Raw genomic sequence first — 18,874 nt, forward strand, 5'->3', positions numbered from 1 at the left:
CAGCACCTGGAGAAAAGTGAGGACTCGGGTTCACCAGTGACGTCACCGCGGGCAGGCTGGGCTTTTAGGGAAGCTGCCCACCCTCTCTGGTTTCGCCCCTGTGCAAATGGCCATCCCCAGCTCGGGGGGGGGGCCCGGGTCCCAGCTTCGTGTGGAGGGTCGCCGGCGGCGTCCCGCGTGCGACCGGGCCCCGCACGGCCTCCAGCGCCCGGGGCGTTGCGCGGGAGCTGCAGTGGCCGCCGCACAGCCGCAGCGGCGACGCCGCCGTGGGGCGCCGGGCTGGGGCGCGCGGGGGCGGGCGCGCGCGGGCGGGGCGGCGGGCGGGACCGGGCCGGGGGCGCCCCAGCGGCTCGCTTCCGCCGCGGGGCCGGGGAATCCCCGGGGGCGGCGCGCGGGGAAGTCCCCTCGCGCGGGTACAAGAGCCGGCGCGGCGCCAGCGCGCGGCAGCACTGCGGCCCCGGCCATGGCGCGCGGCCTCCAGCTCCTGCTCCTGAGCTGCGGTAGGGCCCGGGAGCGCCTGTCGCCCGCACCCCTCCGCGACACCCGCTCCCGCCCGGCTCACCGCGCTCTCTCTCTCTTGCAGCCTGCAGCCTGGCGCCCGCCTCGCGGGAGGTGAAGGTGCCTTGCTCCGAGGATGTGGACTTGCCCTGCACCGCCCCCTGGGACCCGCACGTCCCTTACGCCGTCTCCTGGGCCAAGGTAAGCGCGGCGGCGCCCGCGGGCTGGGGAGGGTCCGCTCGTTTGGAGGCACGGAAACCGTCCCCCTGGGCTGGCGACCCTTTGTGGCTGGAAGCCGGGGGGGGGGGGGGCGCCTCCCGCAGCTGAACTTGGAGTGCCCAGTCCTCTGACGCGCCTGCCCCACCCCTGCCCCAGCCCCGTCCGCATCCCCGTACCAGGCAGACTTGGCTTGTGTTCCCTGAAGACCTCGATCCTCTCCCTGCCCCTAAAGGGGGCCGGAGAGGATGAATGATCCAAATAAGATACTTTGCAAGGCGGAGGATTTCTCATTTGCATGAATTCTGGAGGCCACCTGTGGTTGCGGCCAGCAGGTCAGGAAGAAAGCAACAGGCCTAGATTTGAGCATCGGCCGGGAGGAATGTCCCCAGACTTCTGATTTCTCGTGTTTTGTGACTATGATGTCCACAAAACGTGGGAGCAGGAGGGGGCAGTTTGAGAGGAAGAGCCAAGAGAGTCAGGCGTGGTCGTTTTCAGCCGTTGTCCCCTTTCTGGGATACCCTTGGGTTTTCACCTGGCCCTGCTGCTTCCTTGGCGCGTGAGAGGCGCAGAGATGGGAGCACCCTTCATTCAGGGTGCAAGAGCGGGGCCCACAGGTGGAAGAACAGGCCTCGCTGTCCCTACTGTGAGAGAATTGAGTTGCAGGAAGGCTTTTTAAGGTTTCCTCTCAACTGGAACATTCTCAGATTTTCAGATTGCAATTCTGGTGGCATTCCAAAGCCAAGCAGCCACCGTTTAATGTTATCGGTCCTTTGCTCCCCTTCTTGAAGTCAGGTTATGGCTGCAACAGCACCTCCCTTTTTGGCCAAATGAATGTGATATCCCGGCCTCACTCTGTGGCTCTCCCTGATTTGCTGTCATATCTTGGAGGAAATCCATGCATGTGTAGCTTTCCACAAAATGCAGGGCTTCCTTCTGCCCACCATCAGATACTATAGGAACCTGCACATGTACCTGGCTGTTTAACAGTACAAGGCAGCATTGGAAGGGTGTGTGTGTGTGTGTGTGTGTGTGTGTGTGTGTGTCTTCTAACTGGATTGTCAGTTGCTTAGGGACAGTGGCTGTACCAATGCTTTTAGGTATTCAGCAGGGCACCCAATGTTTGCCCTGTTAATTGCAGAGGTGCTCAGTGAATTCAGGCTGGCACTGACAGGTCAGGCAACGTAGAGATGTTTTGCTGCCTTGGAGCACCGGATGGTGTATGAAAACAGGGTGTTAGTGTTCCTACTTCATTTCCACCTTCTTCACTGTGGGATCAGAGAACACAATTCCACAATTGTCCTCGTAGTCAAAACAACAGTATTTTTTTAAATTACAAAAACAGTATTATTTGAGTGCTCACCATAAGCCAAGCTCCGAGGTAAATATTCACATGCCTTATCTGTTTTCATCCTTCCAGTGGACTTAAGGGGTCAGTACCATTACTATTCCTACCTCACAGTGAGGAAACGCAGCTGGCCTAATAAGTGGTGGAGTTGGGATTTGAACCCTGATTCCAGATCCTGAGCTGTTAGAAGTCTCTCTTGATAACTCTGTTTTCTGCCTTAATTACTTACAGTAAAGAAAATAAAAGTGCCCTTAGGCTAGCCAGGCAGGGACTTGGTTATCTCAAAGAAGTGGGGAAACATGAAACCACTATTCCTTCCAGAGAGTAATTAAAAAAAGAAAACATTATTAATATCCCCAGGGGAGTAATTAAAAAGTACTCATGAAACAAGCAGATGAAATTTCAGACTGTAAAGTTCAAACAGTTGTCGAGTTAAATCTTCTTGCACAGGGTCATTTGGAATGGTTCAGTAAACCATAGCAATTAACCTTTGACTTCTCCTTGGATGTCAGCTGGTGATGTAACTCTGTAATGTATGTGCTTGTTTACTGGGCATAGTTCTTGCAAGATTTACCCTGAATGTCTTCTCCAAACTCTGTTAAAAAAAAAAAAAAAGAAAAGAAAAGAAAAAGACAACACTCTGTGGGCCTTCTCTTTTTTCCTGTTGGTCTATGGAACAGAGCTGTTGAAAAGTCATATCATGGTTATTTTTTAAGAAGTAAACTGTGGGCAAGATGAGTGGATAGTAGGAGAGTTGTGCTGTGCCAATAAACTGATCAGGTACCTTGAAAGTGATATGTATTATTCCTTCAAGTGGGTTTTTTGATTTTTTTGTTTTGTTTTGTTTTGTTTTTTGTTTTTGAGACAGAGTCTTGCTCTGTGGCCCTGGGTTGGGTGCTGCAGTGCTCACTGCAACCTCCAACTCCTGGGTTTAAGCTATCCTCCCACCTTGGCCTCCCAGAGTGGTAGGATTACACGCATGAGCCACTGAGTCTGGCCTCCTTCAAGTATTTTTTTTTTTAACAAGTCTCAGCATATTCTATAGATATTTGTTATTTTCCAGCCCAATAATTATACTTTTGCATTGATGACATTTGCACAAGAAAAATGGATAGAGTGTTCTGGAAATAAGGCCAGTGGAGACATACTGAAATGCTTCATTTTATGGAAGATTAAACATCTTGTCATTTTTCTACAACTTTCATGGAAGTAGAGAGGTAGCCATAAAGGGAGGAATTTAACCCCAATGACCACGGGCGGCCCAGCCCATCTCACCTCCCTGTTTTGTCATTTCCATGGCTTTGTAAAACCTGTTTCCTCTGCACAAGGAGGAGGCTGTGCGTGGGGCAAGGAAAGCAGAGTCCCTTGAAGTGGATTGGCACCGTCCATCAGATTGAATCACATTCTTGCAGACCTTCTGCATATCACAATTATGGTTATAGTGACTCACAATTTAAAATTCCATTTACCACTCAGTCGTCGGCACCACAGAGCATCCTGCCTCTGTCCAGTTGGCACTGATGACTTGTGATTAACAAAAGGACCCATGTAAACCACGTGTTTTTTATGATATGTCTTTTACCAAAAAACTCGAAGCAAGTGCCATCCAATTGGTGTTTGTAACATTAGGGTGATCTGGGAAGGAGTGGTGTTCATTTTATTCTCTCTGTTTCAAAGTTTCAGTGAGAGTGGGCCAGAGGGGACTTAACTAGACATGCACATGATGTCAAAGTTGAAGCCCAAAGTGGACGGAGATAGCCCAGTTCCTGTTTGCCCAGCTCTTCTTTCCTGTGGACTCTTCTTTCCTGTTTGCCCAGCTCTTCTTTCCTGCTAACTGGGATCCAAAGAAGGGTCTTCCTCTCATCCCATCCTCTCTTGTACCTTTTAAGAAAGAATGGGTGATTGATAAAAAATAGAAAAGTTATTATTTTTGTTTTCGAGACAGACTCTCACTTGATTGCCTGGGCTAGAGTGCCATAGCATCAGCCTAACTCACAGCAACCTCAAACTCCGGGGCTCAAGCAATCCTTCTGCCTCAGCCTCTCGAATAGCTGGGACTACAGGCACTAGCCACCATGCCTGGCTAATTTTTTATATTTTTAGTTGCCCAGCTAATTTTTCTCTATTTTTAGTAGAGATGGGGTATTGCTCTTGCTCAGGCTGGTCTCGAACTCCTGAGCTCCAGTGATCCTCCTGCCTCGGCCTCCCAGCGTGCTAGGATTACAGGCGTGAGCCACCGTGCCCGGCCTGAAAAGTTAATAAATTATATCCATTAGGATAGTAGCTCAATTTGGCTTTAAAGTTGTAATAGATTATGGCTGTTTGGGGAGATATTTTGAGAAAATATGCAAATAGATTTTGATCTGTCACTCTTCTTCCATTGGCCACGACCTGTGGTTAAATTCTGGCATAAGAGGGCATAGCATGATATAGCGTCTGCCAGGAGTAAGGCCATGCGTCAGAGGGCTGTGTCTGTGCTTCCCGATGGGCGTCACCGTGCCCACGCTCTGTTTAGTGAAGGTTTGGAGAGAGACCGGGGACGAATGCCTTGGGCGTGGTTGATGTTTGCCTCCGATAATGATAACGAGCAGTCATTTATCTGGGAGATAAAGTGTCATCTTGTATCACGGAGCCCTGACAACCTACGGTGATGCAAAACGAAAGAGGATATACGGTGTCGTCTCTGGGTGACGCTGCGGGGGTGAGGACCACGAAACATCACAAGACAAGTGTCCTTTATAGATAATTTCCAAAGGGAAGGAGAAAGAGGAAGTAAGACTGTGATTTCAGAGCATAGGTCAAACTTGATATTTAGAGAGCTCCAGCTGGGACAGATCACAGGCCGTCCCGTGGAGTGTCCTGTCTCTGACATTCACTCCAAGAGAAGTGGTGGAGAGCAGGTTCATGGCTTGCATGAGCCTACTTCAAAAGTTCAGGGGTAGTCACCACGCAGATCTCGCTTGTCCTCGACTCATTATGAATCTGCCTTTCCCTGTATGTTGCTACACTTATGTTCGGCAGAGTTATATTTTCTGTCTCTACCATCCCGTGTGATAATGAGCGGCAAAGCCAGGGGGTACTGATGAAGAGAGCCCAGTGCCGGAGAGGCTGGAGTTGATGAATGTTGGGGCGGACGTAATCCGGGCAGCCCTGCTCCCTGAAGGACCCTTGAAGGAGCCGATGCAAGCCACTTACTGCACTTCCTTGATTCCAGAATGCTCTCTATTGTATGATGGATTTAAGAACATGTTTTTAGGACGAAAAGGAAACATTTCTACATTAAGTATAAAAGTACTGAAACATTGAGATGTGAAAACTATGTGTCTATTAGAATCAAAGAACAATTATACCGTTGCCATTGGCACCTATGGTACTTGATCTGATCTAATCACTTTTGTGGGCTCGACGTAAAGTTGGTTGACAGATGTCTCTCATATTTACACTTCCATTACTGAGTAAACCTTTCTAAGTCCCAGATGTGCCATGTTTTTGGGCCTGGCATTGGCCATCCCAAGATTGACGTGGAGCTTTTGCCAGAGGATCATCTTGAGTAAAGACATGGAAATAGGAATCCACAAAGCCTTTTTGGGGACCATTGCTAAATAGCAATTTTGCTATTTAGCAATCTAGAAGGAAGAATAACACAGCAGGAGGCTGAGAGATAATGTTAGAAAGTAGACAGGGAACAGATTGTGAATGGCCTTGAAAGTCAAACTATAATGGCTTCAACTTTATCCTTTTAGCAGAAAAGAGCCATTGAAAGGTTTTAAGCAAAGAGAATAACATATGCAGAATATGTCTAAAGAAAAGCATATTTCTCCCGGTGATGGGTAGAATATGATTCACTCTGGAAGATGAGTCTCAGAGGCAGGCTTCATTCTTTCATTGCAGTGAAATTCCCATTATGTTAACTCAACTAAGGCTTAAATGCATTCTTGGGATTGTCCTTACTTTCTCTCTTGGTCGCCAGTCTTGTGCATGTGGTTCTGCAGAGGAGTAAACAAGGCAGAATGAGGCTGCCTCACAGGGGGCTATGGAAGAAGTCTCATCCAGGTTTGAGAACAGGGGATCACTGAGATTTTTGGACAATGGTGGAACAGAGCAAAGTTGCTAAAATATTTCAGTTTGAAAGTGTGTAGGGAGAAGGAAGGCAGCTGGGAGAGTTAAATAGAAAAAAAAAAAACCCAAACAAACAACAAAAACTCCCACTTGTTTCCTGTGAATAAGTTTTCCATGAATAAAATGGGGAACGTGAGTCACATGAGGATTGGATTGTCTCAGCTATGTACTTAGGTACGGTGCTACACAGAGAAGAGGAAGTTTGGAGAAGCTCTCAGTGACATAAGGGAAAGTTTTATGTAGGGCAAGACTAAAAACAGATTCATTACCTAAAAAAGGTTCCTCCATCTAAAGCTGTTTCCATAATTCTTTCCCGGCTTCTCCTGGAATAACCTTAGATTTTCTATCAGCTGTCCTTAGCTCAAACCAGAGCTGGGCATAAATACTTTCCTAAGATTCCTTTACACCCATAAGCATGCTTTTGTTTTCTGTTTGGTTTTGTTTTGCACTGGGGTGTATTTGGGTAAAATTCCTGTGTGTGCCATGCGTGCCGAGTACAGACTCAGGAGCCCAGGGCTTGTTAATATCACTTGATGTTTTCTTGGAGCACCAGCTAGTCTACTGCGTGCTCCTGCTCCAATTCTCCAAACAGAGTATAGATTTCAAAAGAGCTGGTAGTTGTCTAGGATTATGGGTCCAGATGGGAAAAACCTTTTTGAAGAGAAGGATACTGGTTGCCATAAATAGCTCATAATCACATTGGACCAGACTCTCTGGGTCGGTTCTAGAGAACAAAGGTTCTGCATCAAATCAGGCCCTGAGGTCTCATTCCCCAAGGAGTGGGAAGTGTGTGAACCCAAGGGACAAAGTGGGGCTGGCATGGAGGCTGGAGCCATGAGCAGACAAGCCCCCTGTGTGCTCCCTTATTTATGTGGCAGTGCTGGGTGCCCCTATCAGTTAGGCGTCTTTTAGTTGTGAGGGATTGCACAACCAATCAAAACTAGCGGAAGGAAAAGGAAATATATTGGCTTATATAGAATTGAAATGGGGAAAAAAATGGAAAAATCAAAATATGGTTCACATTTTAGATATAGCTGGTGCCCCACAAACAAATGTTGAAATTCTAACCCCTGGTACTTGTGACTGTGACTTTTTTGGGGAATAGGGTCTTTGTAGATATAATCAAATTAAGGTGATGGCATACCTGACTAGGGTGGGCCCTAATTCAAAATGACTGATGCTTTTACAAGAAGAGAAAACAAACAGGGAGGCAAACAGAAAGACACAGGGAAACAGGAAGAAGACGATATGACAATAGGGACTGGAGTGATATGTCTATAAGCCGAGGAATGCCAAGAATTGCCCGCAATATCAGAAGCAAAGAGAAAGGCATGGAACATATGCTTCCCTACAGTTTTCAGAGAAAGCATGGCACTGCCAACCCCTTGATTTTGGACTTCTGGTCTCCTGAACTGTGGAGAGAAAACATTCCTGTTTTAAGCTACCCAGTTTGTGTTGCTTTGTAACAGCCTCTCTAGTAGATGAATACAGCTGGACTTAGAGGTTCTCAAATGTCCCCAGGGCTCGGTGACTTTCCATCTCTCACCTCTTCCTTCCTTCATGTTGGTGTTGTTTCTAGACTCCACGTGGCAGTGAGATAGTAGCCAATAGCTGCAGACCTGTACAGGTTGAGTATCCCTCACTCAAAATGCTGTGACCAGAAGTGGCTCAGATTTTTTTTGGATTTGGAATGCTCAACCTGTATATCCTTCCAGAAGCAAGTGCAAAGGAAGAGGTTGTGCCTCTTCTTCTAATATCTCAACAGATGTCTGATTATTCGTAAGTGGCCGTGAGTGATTGGATCACGTGCCCATCAGAACCAGTGGTCTCTGTGGGCCTGGAATGTGTGGCCTGAGTTAAGTGTGTCCCCTTTAGAACCAGGCGTGGAGCCCTGTAAATGGCATGAGCTCAGAGCCGGTACTGGTGCCCCTCCCAGGTCCAGCAGGCCCCTCATGATGCTAATGGCAGAAGGATGGTGACCTGAACGACAAATGGCCCAACACTGCCTTCAGATCCCAGTTCCAAAGGGGTTTTGCTGCACTATTATGATGGTGCTTTAGACAATTCAGAATGTTGTGGATATTTTAGAGACATCATGGGTGGAAAACTAATTTCTTCCTAGAATAGGGACTGGGACTTCTAGGACAGCTTCACTAGAGAGGAGATGGGAATTAACAGTGGTAAGGAAATGTCAGGATAGGTGGATGGAGTGGAAAGCCATCACATATAACAACAATTTCTATTACCAACATTACCAGTTACAAAGCATTTTTCTAATAACCCCATGGGCAAGTAAGGTAGCACAGCTGAGGAAATGAGACTCGGGTGAAGTGACTTATCAAAGATGACCCAGCTAACTAACGGACAAGCTGGGACTTGACTTCAGGCCTTTGAATTCCAAAGCCGGTGCTCTTGCAACTTTCTTATTGTTGCCAAAATTCAGTCATTCACTCAGCACATACTTTTTGAATACTTCCAACATGCAGGGAACTGTTTAGCGTGCTGAATGAAACCTTGACTATTAAAAAAAAATCAAGAGCAGGAACATTTTTAGAGCCTTCTGTGTGATCAGTGCTGTGCCTGGGGTTCGTATACATCGTACGTTGTCTTCACACCAGCTCTCTGAGATGTAGTCGCCCCCAGATTCCAGTGGAGCAAACCAAGCCTGAGAGTTTTCAGTGAGTTGGCCAAAAGCAGCGCTAGCCCTGGGAGGGCTGGGGTTTGGTTCCAGCTCCGACCATGCCAAAGCCTGTGCTCTTAATTATGCTGCCTCTGCTATACTCATAACTCTGTTAACAGCCATAAATCCAGCTCTGTCTGTTAGACCTAGTAAATTTCAAAGTGGAAAATCATTTTTCTAATAAAACTACACTTAGAAAAAAACGATGTTAATGCTCATACATTCTACCCTCATTATGACATCAACCTCCGAGCCAAACTATTTTGCACGTTATAAAGAGCTGTTTTTATGATGGATGGAGATTATATTGGCACTTTAATTGAGTTAGAAACCAAGGTACATGAATGCTAGTGCACAAGAAATGCAGTAAAAAAAAAAAAGCTGTTCAATGTGGTTGGAATATATCAGATTAATTTAATACCACCTTTAAATCCTTAAAGTCTACCTTTAAATATATTTCATCAAATTGTTAGATGAAATTTTTATACACACACACACACTCACACATATATATATATATACACACACACACATTTTTTCCCCTCAAGAAAAACCTCTTTTTTTTTTTTTTCTTTCTTGTTAGGCTCCTATCACATTCTTAGCAGATCTAATTAATGATAAATTTGGATTTCAAGTTTGTGATCAGAGCTCTTTCTTTGCTATGGGAATGGAACTGTTGCCCTCCTAGGTTCAAATATGCTTATCCAGGAGGTTGGCATTTATTTGGATAAAATTATGTAAACTTTAAAAATAAAACATTTCCCACAATAGGATTTTTGAAATATTGGTTCAATTCCAGCCATATTTAATTATTTATTTTATTTCTTTTGTTCTAGTTCGAATTTGTCCATCATTTAAAAAAGAAAAAACCAACTTCGTTCACTTGCCCTTAAAATTAGTACTTGTATTTGGTTGATTTAGCTTTCAGCAAATTAAAGGGAGTTTATTTTAATTTAAGGCTTGTGGTTTCCTTAAGGTCAAATCTCCATTTGAGAGAAAGAATATGGTATTTAAATTATTTAGTCAAATTGGAGGCTTTGAGACAAGTCAGAGTCCCTAGGCTTTCTGAAAATGAAATGTCCCACATTTGCATTTTTCAATCCAAAAAGATAGAGTTGTCAGCATAAAAGTTAATGCACAAAGTGTGAATTTTAAAAGACATTATTGGGATGAGTGTTTTGAGGAACTAATTTGCTGAAATTGTGTTGTGTTTTAGCGCACTGTACTACAATATTAGGGTTGTGAAGTGTGCATTAAATAGTTCCTGTCAATTATGGTTGGCTGTGAATGAATCCAAGGGTTCCTTTTGTTATAAATTACTATTTCCTAAAACGCTTTTGCAGAGAGGCAATGGAACACTTTTAGATTTGGAATGTTTAGAGAGCTATTCTTGCCAGTGGTTGATTTGGAGCCAGCTCCAGTGTATATAAGAACTCATAAAACAAAGCAAAGTAAGGATGGCCCATTTGCTGTTACTCTGTTTTCCTCCCACTGAAATTTCTCCTTCAGTTCTTGGTGGTGCCTCTGCCTCAGCTGACTCATCTGATAAGGTGGGGTGATAGCTGCTTGGCCAGGAGGCTGACAATAATTATTTGAGCTTTTGCACACAAAGTCCCTCGATCCTGCTAGCGTCCCACTCCCATTGTGAGCATGCAACGTTAACACAAAAACTACAACTACATTTGTAACTCTGAGCAAATCCCAGATCTCTCAGATGGGATCACACAAGAAAGTATACCTTAAAATGGCAAAAGGAGCAGGAAATGGGAATTGTGTATACCTAGAACTTGAAGCTTAGAGGGAGGGTTATGAATTGTATGAATTTACAGAAGATTCTTTTTGCGATAGTTAGTTATCAGGCAGAGTGCTGTTCGTTAGTTTGGCAAGAGTTCCCAGGTTGTGCCAGCAGTTCTCTGGGACATTTAGGAGAAGGGGTCTTTGGAAGATGACCCAGTGAGAATTGAGATATTTTCCTATGATCCCACTGATCTATGGCTGTGATGTTTCAGCAAATCAGAATTCTGTAGGTTGCTTTGGGGTTCTTTGTTTTGCATTTCCCCTCATTTCTTCTTTCTGTCCTTACAGGCTCCCTGCCTTTGTTTTGCGTTTAAAAATAACTAGAGGCCCATGGAAATCTGACCATCACATTAACTACATTTTGTTGTTGTTACTGCTGATTGTTTTAAATGAATTCTCCTCTGCAAATAGGCAGAAGGTGCTGCAGCCAGTTCCTATCGCCAGCACCCCCTTGCTTCAACAATTCCCAGCAGCTAGCCTGATAATGGGGCCATCTTTATGTAAATGCACACAATCGGTTATATTTCCACCAGCTCCAGAGGGGTTCGCAGTTTTGATCTTGACTTTCAGATGGGCCTTTCTGAGTTGAGGGAGGGGGGTCGCTGGATTGGAGAGGAGCTTCCCAGGGGCAGGTAATCTCAAACCGGTTGTTGCAGCCACAGTTGCATTTGGAGGTTAAATTAGAAAAGAGAAGTAGGGTGGGATGTTGGCATGGGGACTGCAGAGACTGAGCTGAGCTAATTATTTCAGAGTGGCCTTTTGGGGGACCCTTGGCCCAGATTGGCCCTGGATGGCCCTGGGCATCTGGCCTGTTGAAAGCTCTGCCTGGCAGCAGGAAGGGCCGCTGCCAGGCAGCAGAGGGGAGGGGAGGTGGGCTGTGAGCCCAGGATGAGGCTGCAGTTTGTGGTTTACTTAGGCTTGAAAGGGGAAAAACTGTGCTAAATTAGATGTGCTCTAGAATCAGTTGGATACCTTTAGTTTCCTCTAAGTTTCCTTGGCTACACTTAGATTTTTTGCTTTATTTTTGAATACCCAAAGGCCCGGTCTTTTAGCTTCCTCCTGTAGATTCTTGATTATTTAGGAAGGAACCTTTCAACACAAGAAGGACCATCAAGTAATGGGATTTATGTATATAGACTCTGCCTGAGAAGAGCCATTAGTCTCAGCCCAGTGCTAGGAGGGTGCTGAGCAGGTTTTCTTGCAGGAGCGATAAATCTGCCACCAGATGTCTCTGTAGCCCACCGTACAGGAATGCTAACATGCACCGAAGGCTGAGCCTGAGCTGTCGGGTGACCTTGTGGTGCATTCCCCAACTTAATAAATGAAGCTGAAACGACTGAGACTGTGTGTATGTGTGTTTGTGTGTGTGTGTATGTGAGTGTGCATGCTTGCACAGATATATTTTCTTGCCTGAGCTGCTTCATAGGGTATTCCCCCCAGTTCCTTGGTTATCTGTTTTCCAGCACCGAGTCCTTTAATAAAAGTCAGAGCAGAGTTGCAGGGTGCTCCCCAAACAGGAGGTTAAACATTGGCAGGTGCAGGCAGAGACAGTGGCAGTGAGGCCTGCTAATCTCTGTCTCTTTCCCTAAGGTGGCTCGTGGGTGCAGTTATAATATTAGGGAAAGATACGGAATGTCACTTAGTCCTGGGCTCCCTGCTCATCTGCAGCTGACCAGCAAAGGCAGCCCAGGTGCTACTAGCAGATGCCCACGCTGAATATTGAAGGGCTGCCCATGAGCACTGAAAACAGGGGCTTGCTTTGCTGTTCGTGTGAATCCATTGTAGAAGCTTTAAAACATTTCATTGGAGGAGCAATTGGTGAGTTAATTAGGCAAATTAAAGACATGTCCCAGAAAGAGAGAGTGAATGGCCAACGTGATGGGTACCTAATTTTTGAAGTGGGAGGTGCTGAAAACACCACATCGGTTTAATCACAGAGATAGTTCAGGGAAAGGAAGCTGGCCAGGTTAGTTGTTTGCCTCCATGGGGCACCTCCTCCCATTGGGTGGGTCTGCCCTGGGTACAGTGATTTCAGCTATTTCTGCCCTTCGTGCGTAGTTTGACATGACCTCCAAGCCATCTGACACGTCACATCTCTGCAAGGCACTCTTCTCCGCTGTCTTCCTGCCCTTGTAGAGAGAAATACTGTGGCACATTTGGCTACGTCGGGCGTGACCACACAAATACACAGCCTTTGAAGAGCAAGGTGACTGTTTACAGGGGGCGGTGCTCATCCGTGTCCCTGGTCTCAGTTGAGTTGTCTGGCAATGATCTTAAGAGATTTAGGAACTTTTACAAAGAAAAGCTAGGGTACGAAAATAAGAATCCGTCAGTGGGTGAGTTGGTATCTGAAGAAAACACGAGAACATTTAATACAGTAGGATCAATAACAAAATATAATCCGGGGTGACTCATACTCAATACATCACCATTGTCAACAGCAACACTCTGTCCTGTGTATAGGGTGGGAAGTTGGGATTCTTATGGTAGCATCATAAGACCCAGTCCTGCTCTTATTCCAAAGAAGATACAGCCTTAAGGAATTTCCATAGATTCTCTCCTGCAAAGCTCACACATACAAAAAAAAGCACAATATCTTGCTTTAGAAGCATCAGCTTAGGATGGATTTTATGAAAACGAGATGGAAAACGCTGGTGTGGAGTCCCAGGGCTCGCGGTGGAGAGTGACGCGCGGTGGTTCCTTCCTCACAGCTTACCGAGGGCGGCGCAGAGAGGATGGAGGCGCCCCAGGAAGGCCTGCGCCTCGGGAAACAGCACCATCTTCAGAAGGGGACAAATGGCTCTGCCGAGGACACTCCCAGCGAAAGGCCCTATTCCCTGAAGATCCAGAACACGACCAGCTGCAACTCAGGGACGTACAGGTGCACTCTGTGGGACCCGGAAGGGCAGAGAAACCTGAGCGGCACCGTGATCTTGAGAGTGACAGGTGAGGTTACCTGCTGCACTTGTTTTCCTCTTGCAAAATGCACGTGCACTTAACATCGGGCCTGTTCCCAGTGCTCTCTTTCGGAGTCTAACTCTACAGCTTTGGGTCACCTCTGTGGCTACAAGCTGAATTCCAGTGCAAGAATGTCATAACTTTTCTTTCTATGGCTTAAGCTGTTCCTTTTGTTTGACTTTTGCCTAACACTTGTTCGTGGCTGAAGCTGGAAATGAGAAACATGCTGTCGTAGAGCCCTTGGTTTTGTACAGTAGCTGCTTTCTGCTTCTCTCGGGTATCTGAAAGGAATCAGATTCAAGATAACGTTTCTATGCTCACAAGAGCACACTCTCTGTTCGGGGGGCAGTGTGTGCGTTTTGCTCGGTGCTGTACACACACAGACCCCTTCAGGCCCTCCTCCACCTCCAGCCCTCCGCCCTGGTTTCTTCGTCTGCCTGGCACTTGGTATAGCTGACGTGTTGTGTGGGGATTGGATTGCCGTCTGTCCACCCTATGAGAGCAGTCGCTTCTCTCTTTCTGGTTCTCTGCTGTAATCTATCACACAGTGGGCCTTCAATGAATAGTATTCCCATGAATGACAAATGAGAGGAACCTGGTGGGGGGTCGTAGAGAGGGGAAGAGTGTCCTGCGGGGAGCAGAGGGACATGAACAGAAAAGAGCTGGTTTCCTCTCCCTTCCCTCTTTGAAGGCTGTGTTGCTTCCAAGTTAAGGGGTCAGATTCTGGAGTCACGTAGATCTAGTTCAGATATTAACTCTGTCACTTGTTAGTGTGTTTCTTTGGGCAAGTCACTGATGGGCTCTAAGCCTCAGTTCTCTCATCTCTGAAAGGGGGATAATAACTTGTGCAGCACAGGCTTGTTGTGAAGATTGAACAAGAAATTGCACTAAAATGCTGAGTGCAGTGCCTGGGGCAGACTGACAATATTTGGGAGCGTTAGGTCAATGGCTCTCAACCTCTTTTCTTGAGTTACAGACCCTTGTGGGAATCCATCCCTAGACTATTGCATGTAATGTCAAATCCGATTTTAGGGGTGACATCTCTCTGGAGATGCAGACATATTATAGACTGCAAGGGAGGAAGCCCCTCCGACAATCTGCACTCCACCTGCCTGGGCCTTCACGCAGACCCCATTAGCGAGTGCAGTGCCTGTAGCCAAAGCCAAACCTGTTTGCAAACAGCACGCTGGCTGTCCCACCTGAGCAGGGAGACGCCCTCCCGTCCACGTCTCTTCCTGGGCCGAAGGCCTCACTCCTTCCGCTCTCCTTGAGAGCTGCAGCCCCAGCCTTTAACAAGCCCTCCGGGAGTGTGCTCCCTCCCACTCACGCTGCCGCCCTGGTGGGAGAACTTGAACGAGTCCACAGAAACATGGCGACTCACCTGGCTATGGCAGGTCAGTTCACCTGCTTCCTTTCATGGTCCCCGAGTCCTCCTGCAGTGAGGACACATTAAGGTAATTTTTGGATTTGCAAATGTGGGTTCATGCGATATGCGGACAAAATACAAGCCAGGCAAGGCCCAGCCTCTGACATGGAGGCAGACGGGCCGCAGGCCAGGTCTGGACCAGATGCCTGGCTCTGCCACCTGCCGTGGGCTCTTAGCCTCTCTGAGCCTCGGCTCCTTCACCTGCAAACGGGGACTACTCATGTCTGCTCTGAAGATGTGGGGAGAGGCTGTATGCAAGTCCCGTTGTACACAGCCAGGCGCAGAATGGCAGCGACCGCTGGCTACTGCCACTGCTGTCACCAGCACCATTACTGTCATTCATCCTCACGGCACAGACGCAAGGTAGGAGTGGGAGACAGGCAGGACTTCAGAATGGAGAACTAAGCACTCACAGCCTTTTATCATGGTGGAAAAGTCCTGTAAGTGGCTTCATGTAGTTCTTTCTTTTCTTTCAGGATGCTTTCCAAAACGTAAAGAAGAGACTTTTAAGAAGTACAGAGCTGAGATTGTGCTGCTGTTGGCTCTGGTCATTTTCTACTTAACACTCATCATTTTCACTTGCGTAAGTATCTTTCTAGAACATTGACATCATGGTGAGAGAGAGGGTGTTCTGGGAACCCTTGGTTTCTGGAGGCCCCGGACTGGGAGGATCATCACAGGGAGCTTCCGGAACTCCCCCAGCTCGTTCCTTACCTACTGGCCACACACAGAGCACTGGGAGGGGAAACGAAGTAAGATTTGTGCAGGAAGTCTGAGGAATGCCAGAGGGGCTCATGGAAGACCAGAGGCCTTGCAGCCACAGTGGGGGACGCTGCAGCCCTGACTGTGCCGTCCCAGAGCGGAGCCCCAGCTTCCTGCAGACGAGGGAGTGAGGCCTGCTGCCCCAGGGGTAGATCGGTCTCCTCTGCCTGCCCGAGAACTGTTTTCTCTTGGGGGTTCTCCCCTGATGTTTTTGGTACTTCCATCTACTCCTTAAGAATTACCCCAAAGAGCCAGAGCAGTGGGGGACCCAGGGAGTCCCCAGGGCAGCGGATGGCTGGCTGGTGCTGGGACATCTTGGACATGCCCTTGAGCTCCAGCCAAAAGCCCTTCTGCATGGCTGCTCACCTGCGGTGACCACGGTCATGAGGGAGGTCATAGGGCCATTGGTGGGTCTAAGGCACTAGGAAGTGATCTGCCCCGCATGTCTCAGTACACCCAGGAAGGGCTGGCTACTTAGGGACCAGGACAGGCTTCACCCAGGAGCTATCCCAGGGCTGGTCTTTGTCACTCGCTGTGCCCCTCTACTCACTCACTTGCCTCTCTGGCTGTGCACTCATCGCTCTGGTTTCTGTTTTAGACCTCAGTTGATCGAAAGGCCTCCAGTGAGCACCTACTGCATACGAGGCATTATGATAGGCACTGTATGGGGTGTAAAATGGTGTAAGGCATTGCTTCTGGCCTCAAGGAGCTTATAGTTTGGTTGGTAGGATTATTTGCACATAAGAAAAAATAATGAGAATTGCCAGACAGTAAATTTTAAAAACGAGTGACTTTAGTTTCTTGTTGGCAAATGCCTGCTTCTGTGGGCACTGACTCTCCATGCAGATGTCTAAGGGCAGGGGCTTGAGGTGGCCACAGTCTGTAATCAGTGAATCTCCCCATCCAGGTTTGGAGATGCCCATGTAATCGTGCAAGTCTCTTGCAGAGTGAGTGAGGTGGCGAGTTTAAGGAAGGGCTTCCAGAATGAGCTGTCTGGCCAGCTCTTAGAGTTTAAATGGAGGTGACAACTACTGCATTGTCCCAATTATTCACTTCATTTTTATTTGATTTTTTTTTCCAGAAATTTGCACGACTACAGAGTATTTTTCCAGATATTTCTAAACCTGGCATGGAACAAGCTTTTCTTCCAGTCACCTCCCCAGATAAACATTTGGGGCCAGTGACTTTTCACAAGACAGAACTGGTATGAGCAGGATTCCCACAGGTGGTTTTTTCTGAGGTTGAGGGCTCAGTGGTGTGCATGTCTGTCACGCCGGACAAGAGGAGAATGAGCCCCACGCTGAAGATGACATCCTTCCTACGAGGTCCTTTGCATGGCTGGAAATGTCTGAAAGTGGACCTCACCCTACTTCTGCGAGCCGGGGCTTGAAAACCACGACACGACCGGCTAGCACGGGGTCATCACTACTTCTCCATGGCTACCTTTTTAGCGTTTTATGCAGCCATCTGGTCAACCTCTTGGACACGTTTTCAGTCATATAAAAGCTATAGTGAGATGCAGTTGGAGAAGGGTCTCAGGAAATGTGAACGCGCCCAGCTGGCCCTGCGAAAGACTCCTGATGACAGCTGTCCTCCTCCACATCTGGGGAACATCTCTTTGCATTTCGCTGTGTTTTGTTGTACCGGCCCAGATGTTTTCTGTCTGGGAGAAATTGACAGGCCAAGCTGTGAGACAGTGGGAAATATTTAGCAAATAATTTCCTGGTGTGAAGGTCCTGCTATTAACTAAGGAGTGTTATGTGTACAGAGAAATAACAGGCCAATGGACTGTCCCCCAGCGGGGTCTTTTCATCTGGGAGAGACATCCATAAAGAAGCAATAAAGAAGAGCGCCACGTCTATTTTTGTATCTGTGTGTACTTGTCAAAGGAGGGTTTGTGTTTGTCTCCTTTTGAAATCTATAGTTAGATAGCATTGTTAACGGGGGAGCAGCCTGACTACAGAGAGGGCGACAGAGGGGTAGAGGGCTGTCTGGTGACCTGCCGGAGACGCTGGGCCAGCCATGCAATCTGGGTTCTAGCCCCGGCTGTCACACTCCTGGCTGTATGATCTGGGGCAAGTTCCTGTGGCTTCTGCTTTCTCCGTTGTAAACCAGAAGGCTGTTGCATGGATTAATTAAAATGACGTATGAAAATGCTTTGACAAATTATAAAGCACTATACAAATGTGAAACTCCATTGGGCCGCTGTCCTCGCTATCAGGACCGAGTACTGGGGATGAGAGGATGCTTCTCATTTCCCATGTTTTCCATCATTCTGAACAAAGAAGGTTCCGAAGAGACTGTCCCGTGGTCTTCTGTGTGGATTCACTTGGGGAAGCGAGGAGGCCAGCTCTGTGGTCTTGAAGCATCAGGCAAAAGAACTTGAAGGTGTGGACACGTGGGAGCCACTGGCCGAAGGGACTTCACAAAATGGTGCATTGATGTTTTGGTGGCGGTTGTCCAGTTTCCCTCTTATCAATCATGGGCCCTTCCCTTCTTGTTTTCCAAAGAGATTTTATCACTTTAGTAGTGTGTGCATTGCTCCCACTGATGCTAGAGAGTAAAAGGGTCACCAGGTTGAGTGTTTGCCTCTTTGTCATTGCTCTCATGTCATTAAAGGTGTGTGCATGCCAACAGGAAGTGCTTTTCTGTTTTGTATTTAACACTACTTGTAAGATGTTGGGGTGAGTGCTAGGATGTCTATAAACTAGTTGGAGAATCAGAATCCAAAATAAGAGCTGAAAGATTGGTGAGCCCCTCCTCTGGGAGTTGGGGGGTATATGGCAACTGACCTCTACGAACAGCACCCTGCTTCCCAGAGATGCTCCAGCATGCGTCTTGGCGGTGTGCTGTCACCCAGTGACTACACGGCCAGCTCGTGCCAACATCCATGGCCACAGGCGGGAGAGGTGGAAAGAAGGAGAGTTTCTGCTTCAGCAAGATATGTAAAGTCAGGGGATTTGTGCCTGGGAATCGTGGGGTTTCATTCAAGATTCTCTAATAGGTCCCTTATCCCCCAAAATGTTAAGAACAATCTGGTACAAGTGGTTGTAATAGTTAAAAAAGCATC

At 47.3% G+C, this 18,874-nt stretch overlaps 1 protein-coding gene across 1 annotated transcript; it reads left to right on the top strand.

Moving 5' to 3' along the window:
* Window positions 1-400: 400 nt before the first annotated feature.
* CD83 (CD83 molecule) lies at window positions 401-18,438 on the top strand. Its single transcript, XM_012753676.3, has 5 exons — window positions 401-500; window positions 584-699; window positions 13,370-13,604; window positions 15,519-15,625; window positions 16,886-18,438. The coding sequence occupies exons 1-5, from the start codon at window positions 464-466 to the stop codon at window positions 17,012-17,014; spliced, it is 624 nt and encodes a 207-aa protein (XP_012609130.2). The 5' UTR covers window positions 401-463; the 3' UTR covers window positions 17,015-18,438.
* Window positions 18,439-18,874: the final 436 nt, after the last annotated feature.

Source organism: Microcebus murinus, chromosome 15 (genome assembly GCF_040939455.1).
Source record: "Microcebus murinus isolate Inina chromosome 15, M.murinus_Inina_mat1.0, whole genome shotgun sequence".
NCBI classification, from domain to species: domain Eukaryota; kingdom Metazoa; phylum Chordata; class Mammalia; order Primates; family Cheirogaleidae; genus Microcebus; species Microcebus murinus.